The 15119-nt window shown below is 45.5% G+C and overlaps 1 protein-coding gene across 3 annotated transcripts in view; it reads right to left on the bottom strand.

Moving 5' to 3' along the window:
- CEP20 (centrosomal protein 20) overlaps nt 1–5999 on the bottom strand; it is a 79998-nt gene extending 73999 nt beyond the window's left edge. For all 3 annotated transcript variants that reach the window (XM_069210200.1, XM_069210199.1, XM_069210201.1), the window contains exon 1: nt 5863–5999. In XM_069210200.1, coding sequence (XP_069066301.1) covers nt 5863–5890 — 28 coding nt within the window. In that variant the 5' untranslated portion in view covers nt 5891–5999. The remainder of the gene's footprint in view (nt 1–5862) is intronic.
- Nucleotides 6000–15119: the final 9120 nt, after the last annotated feature.

The raw sequence follows: 15119 nt of genomic DNA, 5'->3' as shown, positions 1-15119 counted from the left end.
TACCTGAAGCTCCTTCTTGATGTCCCGAAGCTTGGGACTTGGGGAGGACCAATAGGAACCTCTCTGAATCGATCACAAAACCTAAGAATTCTACAGTCCTGGAGGGAATAAGCATTGATTTCTTCTCGGTTATGACAAAACCTAGGTCCTTAAGAAGGGAGATTGTCGTGAGTCTGTGTTGCCTGAGCAACTCCTGGGATTGCGCCATGATCAATCTATTGTCCAAATATATGATCAGGCGGATCTCTTTCTTTCTCAGGTGCGCCACCACCGGCTTGAGCAGCTTTGGTGAAACACCCAGGCGCTGAGGAAAGCCCGAAAAGCAGGACCGAATAATCCATCTAACTACCCCTCAACCTGAACTGGAGGAAACACCTGCGAGGATGCCAAATGGGAACGGTCAGATATGCATCCTTGAGATCCAATTGCAACCAGTTTCCTGTCTGAAGAAGATCTGGTAACAGATGAAGACCCTCCATTTTGAAGTGACGATGAATGAGTTGAACTCTTGGAGGTTTAAAACCAACCGATGCCCTCCTCCCCTTTTTTGTACGAGAAAGATGTTGCTGCAGAACCCGGAAGGAAGGGGTTCACAGAAAGCAATCGCTCTTTTCAGGAACAAAGCCTGAATCTCAGAATCGATCACGCTGGCGTCTTATGGGGAACAACTGAGAGGAAGAAGAATACTCTCCTGCTGCGGAGTCTGATAGAACTCTGAACGGAAACCCTGAACAGTCTGCAACACCCATGCATCCTGAGTCAAACTACACCATTTGTGGAGGAAATACTGCACACAACCTCCCCAACTGAATGAGAGAACAATCTGTAATTCTCACCTGCAGACAAACTTGACTGGATGTTGGCTCTTGAACCACCTCTCTTCCCCTCCTGCTCCTGTTTCCTTTGTCGACGTGGAGAGAAAGCGCCTCCTCTGGCATAATCCTGGCCTCGACTGGAGCCCCTCTGGAAGCCTTGGAAATTCTACAGTCCTGACGAGCGGCCCCTGCCTCACCTGGCACGTCCAAAAAGGCCCGAATGGGACACCTTTTTAAGTTTGCCTGCGCCTTATCTAGAGTAGTAAAAGTGGTCACATATTTGGCGATATCCTTGACAAACTTGTTGCCAAAAAGACAACCTTCCGCCAGGGGACCTGCGTCCGCAGCCGCTAACTCAGACAAGTTGGTGTCAATTCTCATAAAGGAGAGACTTCTGTCTTTCCGTAGATATGGCGCAGTTAGCATTACCTAACAAACAAATCACCTTCTCCGTCCACTCAGCCAGAGTATGAGGGTCAATCGGAGCGCCAGTTTCCTTAGCTCTTAAGGTCATTTCCAAAATCTTGGCCAAAGGGTCTGAAAAGTCCAAAGGTTTGTCTTGACACAAGCGCCAGGCCCTGTCAATACCTTTTCTGGGATCCTTGGCAAACTTCTTGAGGAAGGTGAGCACACTAGGATCAGTGTCCAGCATCTCTGCCACTTTATAAGGAATTTCTGGCCTAGGGCACTCAGCCCGCAACCTATTACGCATCTCCTTGTCGAAGCCCTTCCTTCGCTGATCATGTAGATAATCCGCCACGGCTTGCGCCGGGGCCCAATCCACAGAGTGAGGATGAATGATATCCTCCAGGTTAAACTGAAACGGATTGGGAGGAGACTTAAACCTCTCCTTCGTGTGGGAAGAATCTCACTTCCAAGCCCTCTTGCGCAAGGAACCGCTGGAATGAGAGGAGTCGGAAGTGGCGGAGCCCGAGACAGACGAAATTTCAACCTCCAGAGGTGATCCTTTAGAAGGAGACAGAGGGAGCAATACATATGATCTGAAGCAGATGACTGGGTCAAGGCCGAAATGGCTCCATCATGAGACCACGATTAGGTTTGAGGTTTTGGTTTAGCTGCACCTGAAGGGCCTTCTTCCATCAACTTGTCATCTGCTAAGGGAACCAACCCCTGCTTCTTGACAAAGCATTCGAATTGCTGCGTGAGGGGCTTCAAAGCTGCCAAAACAGCTTGGTTGTTTTTTTGCGGTACAGAAACCGCCAAGGCTGCTAAGAGACCGCTCCACTGAGGAATTAATAACCTCAGACAGACTTTCTCCTAACTGAGGACCGGGGGCCTCCTCATAACCTTGCCCAAACTCCTCCTCCTCAAAGGGCAACAACTCGGTCATTGCAACACAATGTACTGCTGTTAGAAATGGGGTCTTTGGTTGACAGTCAGCTTACCCCTTGTTCAAGCAAGGATGCTCACTTTAGTCAGGGTAAAAGAGAATCACCCTCAGCTAACCCCTGCTTACCCCCTTGGTAGCTTGGCAGAGCAGTAGGCTTAACTTCAGAGTGCTAGGTGTAAAGTATTTGTACCAATACACACAGTAGCCTAATGAAAAAAACTACAAAATGACAACACCAGTTTAGAAACATAGGAAGTATTTATCTAAACAAAAGAAGACCAAAACGACAAAAATCCGACATACACAAGTCAAGTTATGAATTTTTAAAGATTAAACTCAAAAATAGTGCTTAGAAACACAAAATGCTTCGATGAGGTGTTAAAACGGCGTTGTGACGGAGTCGTTCCCAACAAGCCGACACGAGCGGCGCCGGACACGGAGTCGCGTAGACCCCCAAATACAGTACCTTTGGTGAAGAGTGAAAACAAGCCGATGCGCGAAGTCGGGGATCGCGGCGTCTGTGCGAAACATTGAATTTGCGCACTTCGAGCGACGGTCACAACGTTGTGCGGTGACTTCCACGGAGTCGCGGACTTTAGCGGGCTGCAGCAGCGTCGGGCTTGCGAAGGTCGTTGCGTTCCAGCGAAGATCACGGAGTCAGTTGTTGGCGGTGTCACTGGATTCAGCAGCGGCGGCGGTCCAAAGTCGTCCAAAGTCGATTTCCTGGGATTTCTACCAGCTTTCCTTTCAAGGGCGCAGGGACTGGATAGGGCACCACTTGTTAGAGCAGGAGTCTCTCCAGAGACTCCAGGTTCTGGCAGAGAGAAGTCTTTGCTGTCCCTGAGACTTCAAACAACAAGAGGCAAGCTCTAAATCAAGCCCTTGGAGATTTCTTCACAAGATGGCAGGCACACAAAGTCCAGCCTTTGCCCTCTTACTCTGGTAGAAGCAGCAACTGCAGGATAGCTCCACAAAGCACAGGCAGGGCAGCACTTCTCCTCAGCTCTTCAGCAGGCAGAGGTTCCTCTTGTTTCCAGAAGTGTTCTAAAGTCTGTGGTTTTGGGTGCCCTTCTTATACCCAATTTCTCCTTTGAAGTAGGCCAACTTCAAAGTAAAGTATCTTTTGAATGTGAAATCCTACCTTGCCCAGGCCACGCCCCAGACACTCACCAGGGGGTCAGAGACGGCATTATGTGACGACAGGCACAGCCCTTTCAGGTCTAAGTGACCACTCCTCCCCTCCCTCCTAGCACAGATGGCTCATCAGGAAATGCAGACTACACACCAGCTCCATTTGTGTCACTGTCTAGTGTGAGGTGCAACCAGCCCAACTGTCAAACTGACCCAGACAGGGAATACACAAACAGGCAGAGTGACAGAAATGGTATAAGCAAGAAAATGCTCACTTTCTAAAAGTGGCATTTTCAAACACACAATCTTAAAATCAACTTTACTAATAGATGTATTTTTAAATTGTGAGCTCAGAGACCCCAAACTCCACATTTCCATCCGCTCCCAAAGGGAATCTACACTTTAATCAGATTTAAAGGTACCCCCCTCATGTTAACCTATGAGAGGGACAAAGTTTGCAACAGTGAAAAACAAATTTGGCAATACTGCACTGTCAGGACATATAAAATGCATTACTATATGTCTCACCTTAACCATTCACTGTGCCCTGCCCCTGGGGCTACCTAGGGCCTACCGTAGGGGGTGCCTTACATGTAAGAAAAGGGACGGTTTAGGCCCGGCAAGTGGGCACACTTGCCAAGTCGAATTTACAGTTAAAAGTGCACATACAGACATTACAATGGCAGGTCTGAGACATGATTACAGAGCTACTTATGTGGGTGGCACAACTACTGCTACAGGCACACTAGTAGCATTTGATTTACAGGCCCTGGCACCTCTAATGCACCTTACTAGGGACTTACTAGTAAATCAAATATGCCAATCACGGATAAACCAATCAACCATACAATTTCCACAGAGAGCATACGCACTTTAGCACTGGTTAGCAGTGGTAAGGTGCTCAGAGTTCAAAAGCCAACAGCAACAGGTCAGAAAAATAGGAGGCAGGAGGCAAAAAGATTGGGGATGACCCTGCATAAGCAAAAAAGTCCAACAAGTGCATAAACAGCTAGATATTAACCCAGTCGGACACTGGACTAAACAAGGGGGGGGAGCCACCCCAGGTCCAGGAGGAAAAATCTTAACAAGGCTCCTCAGCCACAGCTGTTCAAAGTTATTGCAGCCCCCTAATAAATCCTGAGGGCGTCAAGGAGAGCCTTTATTAGCATCAAAATGAACTTTCCAGTAAGCGTGCACACCGCTAAGAATGCAGGACTTGCTCCGTTCTTTCAGCCAGAGCCCGGCATCTACATCAAAGACAGGCACGTCAGGAATGCGAAAAACGTGAGATTCCGACGTGCTGTCAACAGCCGGGAGGAGGAGAAACTGACAACGGAATGTGCATAGCCCAATCGGTAGTTTTGGTAGGAATTGGGCTACGCTCATTGCCACTCTACAAGCCAGGCTGCATTAAAGAAGGCGCCGGGCACGCGCTGAAGTGCCAACTAACCAGGGCAGAAGCCCCAGAGGACCGGGCAAACCCCCAATAACAAATAAAACTCACCTGTAAGGCCTGCGGAAGCGAGCGCGTCAAGCAGGACCCTGCCCGCTAAAGAAAACTGCGAGAGAAACTGTCAAATAGGCAAGATATAAAACACCCCCGGCACCGCAGCAATAAAACCGCCCGCGCAGTCAAATCTAAGATCCCAGCACAGGAATCCCCATAGACCAATTGCGAACCAGTAATCCGGACCCAGAAATAAAGGCAAACGAAAAAGTGAATACTTATCTCGCCGATGAGCAGCAAAGAAAGAGGAGTCCTTCTTAGTGTTATGGACTCTAATAGGGCTGGGAGGCTTGTGGTTGGTGGACATGTTGTATAAGCAATTACTTTTTCTGTATTTTGATTGTTTGCTGAAATGTGAGTAGTAAAGAAAGAGCAGCATAATCTGAGCCTCCAGTCCTGCCATAGAATCTGGTTTGCCTGACTACCATGAAGTGCTCCAGAGAGAGCAGTTCCTCCAGTCTTTCAAAAGGAATGACCACATCACTCCCACACGCCACAATTAAGGACTACAACTGGCTCACCTTTTCAACAGCATCCCCTTTGAACCAGCACCATTACCTATGGAGCACAGCCAATACCCGTGGAAATACGCTTTCAGTTCCAGTCCTCCTCAAAAGTGTATAATAGCCTGAGCCTAGTTTGACCAAAAGATTAGCTGAATCCGATCCCTGACGTGTCAATCAAATAATGTTACTCTTGAGACTCAGTTTTCTTGTGTTATTCCAGAGTAGCTCATACCTGCACTGTAACAAGTACCACCATGCAAAGCACGACTGTAGCAAGACAGGTGGAATAACTACGATAGAAACGACTCCTGGTTACCATTGCAATTGCATTTAAATAGCGCTTACTGTCCCTGACGAGTCGTGGAAGCGCTTTTCGGCGAGTAACACGCTATTCCGGCACCCAATAGTAATTAGTGCGTTCCGTAGAGTTCTGTTTACCCTGCTTTCGCCCCTCAATGGTGGTGTGTGCCCCCCTGCACTTCTAACTGGAGCTGCGCTACCAATCCGTGCATTACCGCCATCACTGCGCGCCCCTCGCGCTGTCTCTCTTACCAGCCTTCAGCTCGCTTACGGTCGCCATAGCAGCACAGTCACAGGTAGAACATCACGTGACTCGTCGTCACAAACATCTAAGGGTGTGACGCTACTGTGGGCGGGGCGCGTACAGAAAAGAAAACCATGCCTGATGGGTAGGTTAAAGCAGCATGCGCTGGCGCATGCGTGCTCAGCGTCCTTACGTCTGCCCCCTTATACTTATTACAACCAGTTGTCGGTCAGGACGAATTACTGTGCCGACAGGTTCTGCCAAAGAGGCAGGTATGATGCCCGATGCTGCTCCCTTGACCTCTTTAGCGTCCTCAACTCCTTCCCACGCAGCTGTACGTATCTGCGCACGCCACAAAAATGACAGTAGCTGCCAAGTTTCAGATTGCGTATGTGTGATATTATTATGTGAAACTTAATTGCGATTAAAACCATGGAAAAAAATCCTCGGAAAATAAATTTCAGAGATTAGCCCGCTCGGTGCTATCTGAAACCTTAGTGCTACTACTCTTTGTTCAAATTGCATTGCACTTAGTGGTTTTCACTGCTGGCATAATGACACTGAATTAAAGGTTACTTGCCTATGCAGACAACAGGGACCACCCACCATCGTTCTTGTAAAACAGTGCACACTGTCCCAAGGTTGAGTGCGCCATCTATGTGAGAGCGTAGCTTATATAATCAATATTAGCATGAAATGTTTATGAACTAATGTATAATAATGCCGCTTAGAAAATGTATTAATATGTTTTTCTAAAACGTGCGCTTGAAATGTGCCCACGGGGACTTGCCGCCAATGTATACGGGGACTAATGAAAATTACTAATGTTGATGAATTATTATATTAAAGATGGTTTTACACTAATTACTAAAGGTTACGTTGTTAAAGTTTTGCTAATAAATCATTAGGCCTTAATTAGCATGAGTTGAGGCCTATCTGCCTGACTCTCATATTAAATGTGTTTTTCTAACGTGCAGTGTGCTGACTTGCTGGAGGGCATGAACTCTTGTTTTTCTCCAAACTAGAAGCTGAATGTAACTGTAGTAGATCTGTTCTCATGAAATTCGACTTGCTTGTAGAAACATTTTAGCTGAATGCAACACTGTAGACCAGTAGCAGGTACGAGGTCGCCTGAACCGGTACATACAATGGAGCCACTGACCAAAGATGCGCAAAAGACCACAAGAGGATGAAATCATACCAGACATTCTACCCGCTAAAGACGTCAATCATAAGGACCAATAAAATACATGAGAACTGTTATGGGGTGACAAATTTGATGAGCTAATGTGAAGACAATTGGAGGGAGATAGTGGGGTGCAACCCCTTGTCCAACCAAATTTTAGGGGAATGTACAACGAAAATGGGATAAAAACCCTTGACACCAGGAAGTAAATTAGACTGGAGAACGGGAGAGAATAGGAGATAGAGCGAGGGGAGATGTTGATGTGATTTGCTATGATCCAGACACTTTGTCACTTTGCTTAGTGACTTGCTAAATTTTACTTAGAACCATCCTTGTCCTTAGACTACCCATTTACACTTTACCTCCTTATGAGGGAAGTGCCCCTTGTTACCTGAACTGAGTTCCTGACTGATGGCAAACCAACTGATGTCCTGAGGACGAAGACCGAACCTGAGTGCTGACCCAAACGGAGTGTAACTATATGACATTGAAATTGTAATTGTCTGTTTGCTTTTCCTTTCTAGGTACCAACTGCTTCTTTTGACAGAGACCATAGCTAGATGTTTTCCAAATTGGTGTTACTAAATTGTTTTGCATGAAGCCCAACATGCCAATGCTAATTCAAGGTTAGGATAGGGGTTCACTAAACTGACGCAAATAGACAATTGACTGAATCTATGCTTTGTTGAATAATGCGCCAGTGATACTCTGCTAAGGATAACCTATGTTCACGCCTTGCTATATTCTAATATTCGTGATTCTTGCTTTGAAGTATCTTATCAGAATTGCCATATTGTGACTATGTTAATGTGTTTCTTGGTTTTGAGACTAATAAACTTACTAATAGAATTGTAATCAATAGGGAATACATATCACAAGATTCATACTAAATTGGTGTGGGTATTCATGACTGAAAGGTCATGGTGGTTTCTGAGTCTTATTAAATGTCATTGACTAAGGTTAATTGTGTTGTTGTAATAAATATTGATGACATTATTGACATATTGATTGACATGTTGATTAGCTATCTCATCCTAAGGTGTCTTCAATCAGGGTCAAAAGATTCATTGGCCTAAAACGAGTCCCAAAGTGAATAAATTAGTCAAAAAGGGACGCGTTAACAGTTCTGGTAGCAGAGCAGCGGTTTAGGCCCTTTGGGGCCCTAGGACTGAGAACCATTGTTTAGACTTGTTTTTTTCGAGATAATTCAAATTGGAGGTATGATGTGTTTCTAAATTCCCCATGACTTTCCCGGAATCTCGGAGCCTGCCTAAGTGAGTTGGGAATGTTCTCAGCGTTTTAGCATGTGTGGTGTAGAATTTGCGCTTGCTCAGCTTATGAATATTGCAGGTGTTTTGTGAAGTCTGTGCGTTTAGGCCAGGTGATGTTGTTTTAGTAGGAGTGGGCATACTCCGCAGTATGAGAGTAGGGAAGTCGGCGAACTTCATATGTGTGGGGCACTTTGTGCTAAAAAATTATCCACATGGTTGGTGTTTGTGATGTACGGACCCGTCGTGGTCTAAGACTCCGGAGTATATTGACAAGTGTAGGAGACACTTGGGTATATGTTGTAATTTGTGTGGTTTAATAGGTCAGTCGGGCGTGGTTGACAAGTCAAGTTTGAGTCAAAGTGTGTGAGTGAAACCTTCGATGGAGATTTGGCAAGTTCTAAAGTGCACTAGGACAAACTATTGACAAGTCGAGAGTAGAATTTGCGGGTCGAGTTCTGCTTGCGAGTGCTGGAGCTGAGTAGGAGAGAGTAGCGGCCGAGGCTTCAAGTGAAATCTCTGTAAAGTTCTGAAGCGATTGTGTTACCCTTCCTGTAGTAAACCAGCAAATTTGGGTTTTGTTGTTAAAGATGCTCACAATAATTTTGCATTAGTTTGGTGTGAATCCAGTGTGAGGAGGACAAGCCGGAAGACTTTGTCAGCTGCAGAGTTTGTGAGTGTGACGTCAGTGGTACCGCGCTGGGATAGGTCAGTTGCTGAAAAGGGTCGCGCACGGATTGGCAGCCGTCCGTGAGAGGCAATTGGTTGAGAAAGGTAGGTGAAGAGTGTTGTGGGAATTAAAGTCACTTTCTGATTAGTTTTAAACAAAACAAAATACGCGAAAATGAAGTTTTTCAAGGCGCTAAAGAGTGTTTTGAAGGGAGATACATATATTATGGCGAGTGAAGGGGAACCTACACCGCCTGAGGGTACTCCAGCTTATATTGTAATGGAGGAAAAGGGAGTCGCACCATGTCTTTGGATGAAGCAGTGGCACAAATTAACAGAGCATGGAACGTTCAATACCAGAATTTTAGAGAATCTAAGCTGGATGTTAAGTGTACAAAAGCCGCCTCCAAGACCAGCTCAGTATGAGGCATTAGCAGTCTGGGATTTAATGGCCATACGACAAAGACAGCAAAAATTGGAAAGGAGAATGAAAAGGGCAGAAAAGACTCTAGCAGAGGCTAGATGGGACAATGAGAGCAGAATGTGGAGAAGGGGAATAGTTGACCGACTTAAATTGTTTCCAGCAATAACCCAGGAAGATGAGACGCAGGGAAAGAAAGCCACCTGTAAGACAGACAAGGGCTCTAGTAAGACGAAAGAGACTCAGAGATCTTGGGTAGATGAAGATGATTCAGACGATGAAGAGTTTCTTAATCAGTTGTTACATGATCACCCGCCACCATATGCTAGAAATTACACTGTTCCGAGCACTAGTGTGGGTCCTGAGGATCCGGCACAGAGTAAGGGAATTGCAAATACAGTGCAGACAAGTGATACAGTTTTGATACAAAATGGTGCCAGTGTACCCACTGCACCAGACACGCAGATACAGTTGCAACCTCAGCTGATACAGAGGCTCTATCCAGACGGCCCAGTACTAGAGACAATTACGAGTCTGATGGTGCCGCCTGATCCGATATACACCAGATCAAAGCTTGTGCAGATTGAGCCAACTCCACAATTGCTGCCCCAGCCGCAGCAACAGCTGGTTCCAAGTTACAATGCAGTTGCAGGACCGCAGTCAGTGGCTACATCACCAATGATGAATCAAGCTATGAGAGTTAATGCTCCACAGGGTTTGGGGGTTGGTCAATCCCCAGCTGCTATATCAATGCCAATTACTGTTGGTCCACCAGTACCGCTGTATGCGCAAAGTAAGCCTGGCGTGTGTGATCAGGGAATAATGACTCAAGAGGCAATAAGGGGAGGGTTCAAAGGAACTCCCCAAGTAATGACACCAAGAGAACAAGCAGCAGAAGGACTCAGGTCTTTGTTAGACCTCAGTCCGATTGGGGCTCCTTTGGAGACAATGAGGCAAGCAGGGTTAAGTGTGCTAGCCCGACAGACAATAAGTACAAATACATCACAGACACCATTGATGCAGTCAGAAAACATTTTGTTGCAAGGTTTTTCAGCGCAACAGTTGAATGAGTGGTTAGAAAAGATCAACTCTTCACAAACTACTGCGGCAACCGCAGAAAGGTCAGAGAGGGATGAATATTTAAATTTTGTAAGACTGGGTGTGGAAGCTGCAGAACTAGTGGAAGGAACAATGAGAGTGAACAGATTAGAGTCATACACAGCAGCAGAATTGAGGTATCTGTGCCCCAAAATCACTAAAGAAGTGGGAAAGGTGCATCAGAGGTTGGCAAACCTGGCAGACAAATACGACATAGACATTGAGAATACTAAACATTTGAAAAGAAGCTACAGATTAGACTTTGATTCTAAAGATTTTGATCACATGAGGTGTAACGGAATGAAAGCGCATCTTTAAGAAATACTGCAAAGTGCGCTAATTTGGGGAGCCTTAGAGAAATGGGAAAGCAGATGTGCAAAGACAAGAGATAAAGAAAAGGGAGATAGTCCGGAACCAAAGCAGGCTAAAGCCGCACCGGACACGGAGACAATTAAAATGTTACCAATGAGAGAAACAGCCGGAGGGGTGCTAGTCCATGTACCTTGCTCTAGGGGTGACATTTTGTCCTTTACAAATGATTATCCCAGGTTGAGGGAGAAACCGATAGAGTGGTATCAGCAGACAGATAGGTTTGTGAAGCTTGCAAAATGTCTCTGGGTGGACTTGAATACCCTGTTTGAGATTATCGTTCCACCTGACTTATGGCTTGAGTGCAAGAGGTGTGGATTGGCCGACACAGGAACCGGCAAAGGATAGGGTGACTGGAGCACCATCTGAGGAGGTGATGAAGTATTATCATAAAGTGATTGAGTTTTTGAAGCAGAAAGTGTTGCTGAAAGTGACTGATTGGCAGAAAATCGATCGAAACTCACAGGAGGCTAAAGAGTCGATTCATGCTTACTATGAGAGATTGTTGAAAGCGTTCAAGCACTACAGTGGCACTGAGACCATAGAACCGAAAGACATTAATCATATTGTGTTCAGATTTGTTGAAGGGCTGAGACCAGAGATTAGCCAGATGATTAAGAATCATTTGATCTGTTGGCAAGCGAAGCCGATTGATGAGGTGTTGCAGTATGCAAAATACTGCAGTGACAAGATTGAGTTGAAGCAGAGAAAGTTGAAGGAGAAAGTGATGGTGATGCAGATTAAGGGAGCACAGGCAGGGATGCAGGGAAATGGAATCCAGCAGATGGTACAGCAGCAACCGCAAGGGAATGGCATGTTTCAGGCACAACCGAGAGGCCGAGGTTGAGGTTTTGTGAACCGTGGTCCAGACCTGAATACTGTTGTGGTTCAAAATGAAGTGCAGAGGATGAAAAAGGTGTCACCATGTCACGGGTGGGGGGGGGGGGGGCATTGGAAGTGGGAATGCCCAATGGTGGTGCAGGATGGTGTTGTTCAACAAAGCACTGATGTCGGTACTTTTCAAAATGTGAGGGGTCCAAAGATGAGGGGCAAAAATCAAAACTTCCAGAATAACATGGTTCAGATGCAGGGGTTACAGCCCATGCAGCAAATGCAAATGCTGCGTGTTCAACCAGCACAAATGCAGCAAGTACAACAGCAGGTTCCCATGATACCTAGACAGCAAATGCAAATGCCATTGGCTGCAATGGGACAGCAACAGGTGATGCTTCCTCAATAGGTCACAGGCCAAATGATGAATCAAAATAACACAGTACAAAAGTTCCCATTGCGTCGTGAGGATGGAATAAACGATGAATGGTCGGATGATTGTTCAGACAGTGAGGAGTGCAGGCTTGCAGCGTCCTTAGAAGTAGACCAGAGGGGACCCTATGTTGATGGAAAGGTGATGGGTCATAAGGTTTTGTTCCTGGTTGATACAGGAGCTACCCGCTCTATAGTCAGAAGTGCAGAAGTTCAGAAGCTGCCATTTTCAGGACGTACCATAAGGGTGGTAGGAGTAGCAAATCAGTTCCTGACAATTCCGATTACAGACCCGGTCACGTTGAGATTGGCAACTTTCAAGGATTACATAAATTTGTAGTCTGTGATTCGAGTCCCGTATCCCTACTGGGAAGAGACTTATTGTGCAAAACAAGATGTTCGATTACCTGTTCCAATGAGGGAATTGAAGTACAGACAAACAGTGATGATGAAGGGGACGATGGCCAGTTTCTAGAGTTAGAGACTGAGACTGCAAATGAGGAATACCCTTTGATAACCTTATTCCCAATGCTAACAGTGAACGACTTGCCAGCTGAGTTGCAGGGAACAGTGAGAGAGAAAGTGTGGGACCTGACAGGAAAAGAAGTGGGACTAATAAAAGGAGTAGAACCGGTTAAAGTACAGGTAAAGCCGAATGCAGTGTTTCCCCAGGTACCGCAGTACCACATGGCACAAGACGTCCTCATTCAGGTATCGCAGATAATTGCGGACTTTGTAAAGCAAGGGGTCCTGAAAGAGGTATTGAGTAGCCCGTGTAAATCACCAATAATGGGTCTGAAAAAACCTTGTGGGAAGGTTCAAATTGTGTAAGATTTGAGAAAAGTAAACAAGATTGTAAAATGCTGCCCCATAGTTCCAAATCCAGCAGTGATTATGTTTCAGGTTCCGTGTGATGCAGGGTTCACAGTTGTGGACCTGCCTCAAGCATTCTTTTCGGTGCCTCTTCATGAGGACAGCCAATTTCTCTTAAGTTTCAAATTCCTGGATAAGGTGTACAGTTGGTGCAGAATTCCTCAAGGGTTTTCTGAGTCACCTTCCATCTTCAATCAGATATTGAAGAAGGATTTGGAGTAATTAGAACTGCCTTTCTGTTCGACTCTAGTGCAGTATATTGATGATTTGTTGATTGCATCCAGAACAAAAGACGACTGCAGGTATGACACAATTGCCTTACTGAATCATTTGGGAAAGAACGGACATAAAGTGTCCCCGAAGAAGCTGCAATACTGTCAGAAAGAGGTGAAGTACTTAGGTCACTTGATTGAAAAGGGCTCCAGGAGAATATCCAAAGAAAGGGTGACAGCCATACTGCAGATGAATCCCCCGACAACCAAGAGAGATGTCAGAATGTTTCTGGGAATGGTGGGCTACTGTCGTCAGTAGATTCCCAACTTCTCGATTATCTCTAAACCTTTAGTGAAATTGACAGCTAAAGAGGTCCAGGATGACCCGGGTACCATAATCATGTCAGAGAAAGAGATGGAGGCATTCATGGAATTGAGAGAAAGTATGTGCAGGGCACTAGCTTTAGGTATGCCTGACTACACAAAGCCTTTTCTACTGTTTTGCCCTGAACATGATGCTTGTTCTTTGTCTGTCTTAACACAGGTCCATGGAGGTGCAAACCGCCCAGTAGCATATTTTTCAGCTACTTTGGACCCAGTCGCAGCAGCCTTACCGGGTTGTTTGCGTGCAGTTGCAGCAGTTGGTCAAAGCCTCACACAGTGTGAAGGCATAGTGATGGGACATCCCTTAACAGTAATGGTTCCATATTCAGTTGAAATTCTGTTAACCCGAACCAAGACGCAGCACATGACAAATGCTAGGTTGACTAAATATGAAACAATCATACTGGGGTCGCCAAATGTGTCCCTCAAGACATGTACTGTATTGAACCCGGCAACTTTACTTCCTATTGAAAATGCAGAAATTAATAATGCTGAGGAAGTAGAACATGATTGTCTTGAGGTAACAGAATTATGCACCTAACCAAGACCTGACATAAAGATACCCAATTAAAAGACAATGACTACATTATGTTTGTTGATGGTTCATGCTTGAGAGACTCATTAGGAGTACTGAGAGCTGGATATACCGTGTGTACAATCACCGGTATTCTAGAAGCCTCCTGGCTCGAAAGAGTGTACTCTGCACAAGTGGCTGAATTATCTGCCCTTACTAAGGCATGCCACGCAGCTGAGAACCTGAAAGTCACTATCTATACTGACAGCAGATACGGATTCGGAATTGTGCATGATTTTGGCCAATTGTGGTCACAGAGGGGTTTCATGACCTCTTCTGGTTCACCAGTGAAAAATGGCGAAAAGATTAAGGATTTGTTGCATGCGATTTAGTTAACTCTTGAAATTGCCATGGTGAAATGCAATGCTCATGTTAAGTCACAAGACTTTGTGTCAAGGGGAAACGGCTATGCAGATCAAGTCGCAAGGTTTTGCGCACTGAACTGTATATCGTTCCGAGATCAATGGGAATTGTTACCTGAAACTGAAAATGAAACATGCTTAAAATTTGCATTAAGAGTGGTTGATACATTAGATGAGTTAAGATCACTGCAGGGTTGTGCTAGCAGAGAGGAAAGACGCTCCTGGCAAAGAATGCAATGTATAGAAGGGTCATATGACTTGTGGGTCTCAGAGGAGGGGAAAATGGTTTTGCCAAACAGTATTTTGTCACAGTTTGCAAGGTTTTACCATGTTGAAGCACATCTTGGGAGAGACGCAATGATCAGGTTGTTCAAAATCGATTGGTTCAATCCGAAATTCAGACAGGCTGCAGAGGTTATCTGTCAGAGGTGCATCATCTGTCAACAGATGAATGCGGGGAAAGGGACCGTGGTGACTTTGAGCCACATAGGGAGAGCTGGAGGTCCGTTTAGCAAGATGCAAATGGATTTTATTGAGATGACTGTGTGTGGAGGCTTGAGGTATGTGTTGGTGATTGTGTGTGTTT

This window comes from Pleurodeles waltl, chromosome 10 (genome assembly GCF_031143425.1).
Source record: "Pleurodeles waltl isolate 20211129_DDA chromosome 10, aPleWal1.hap1.20221129, whole genome shotgun sequence".
Taxonomy (NCBI): domain Eukaryota; kingdom Metazoa; phylum Chordata; class Amphibia; order Caudata; family Salamandridae; genus Pleurodeles; species Pleurodeles waltl.
Note: the sequence above shows the minus strand (reverse complement) of the source record. Positions and strands in the feature narration are given on the sequence as shown.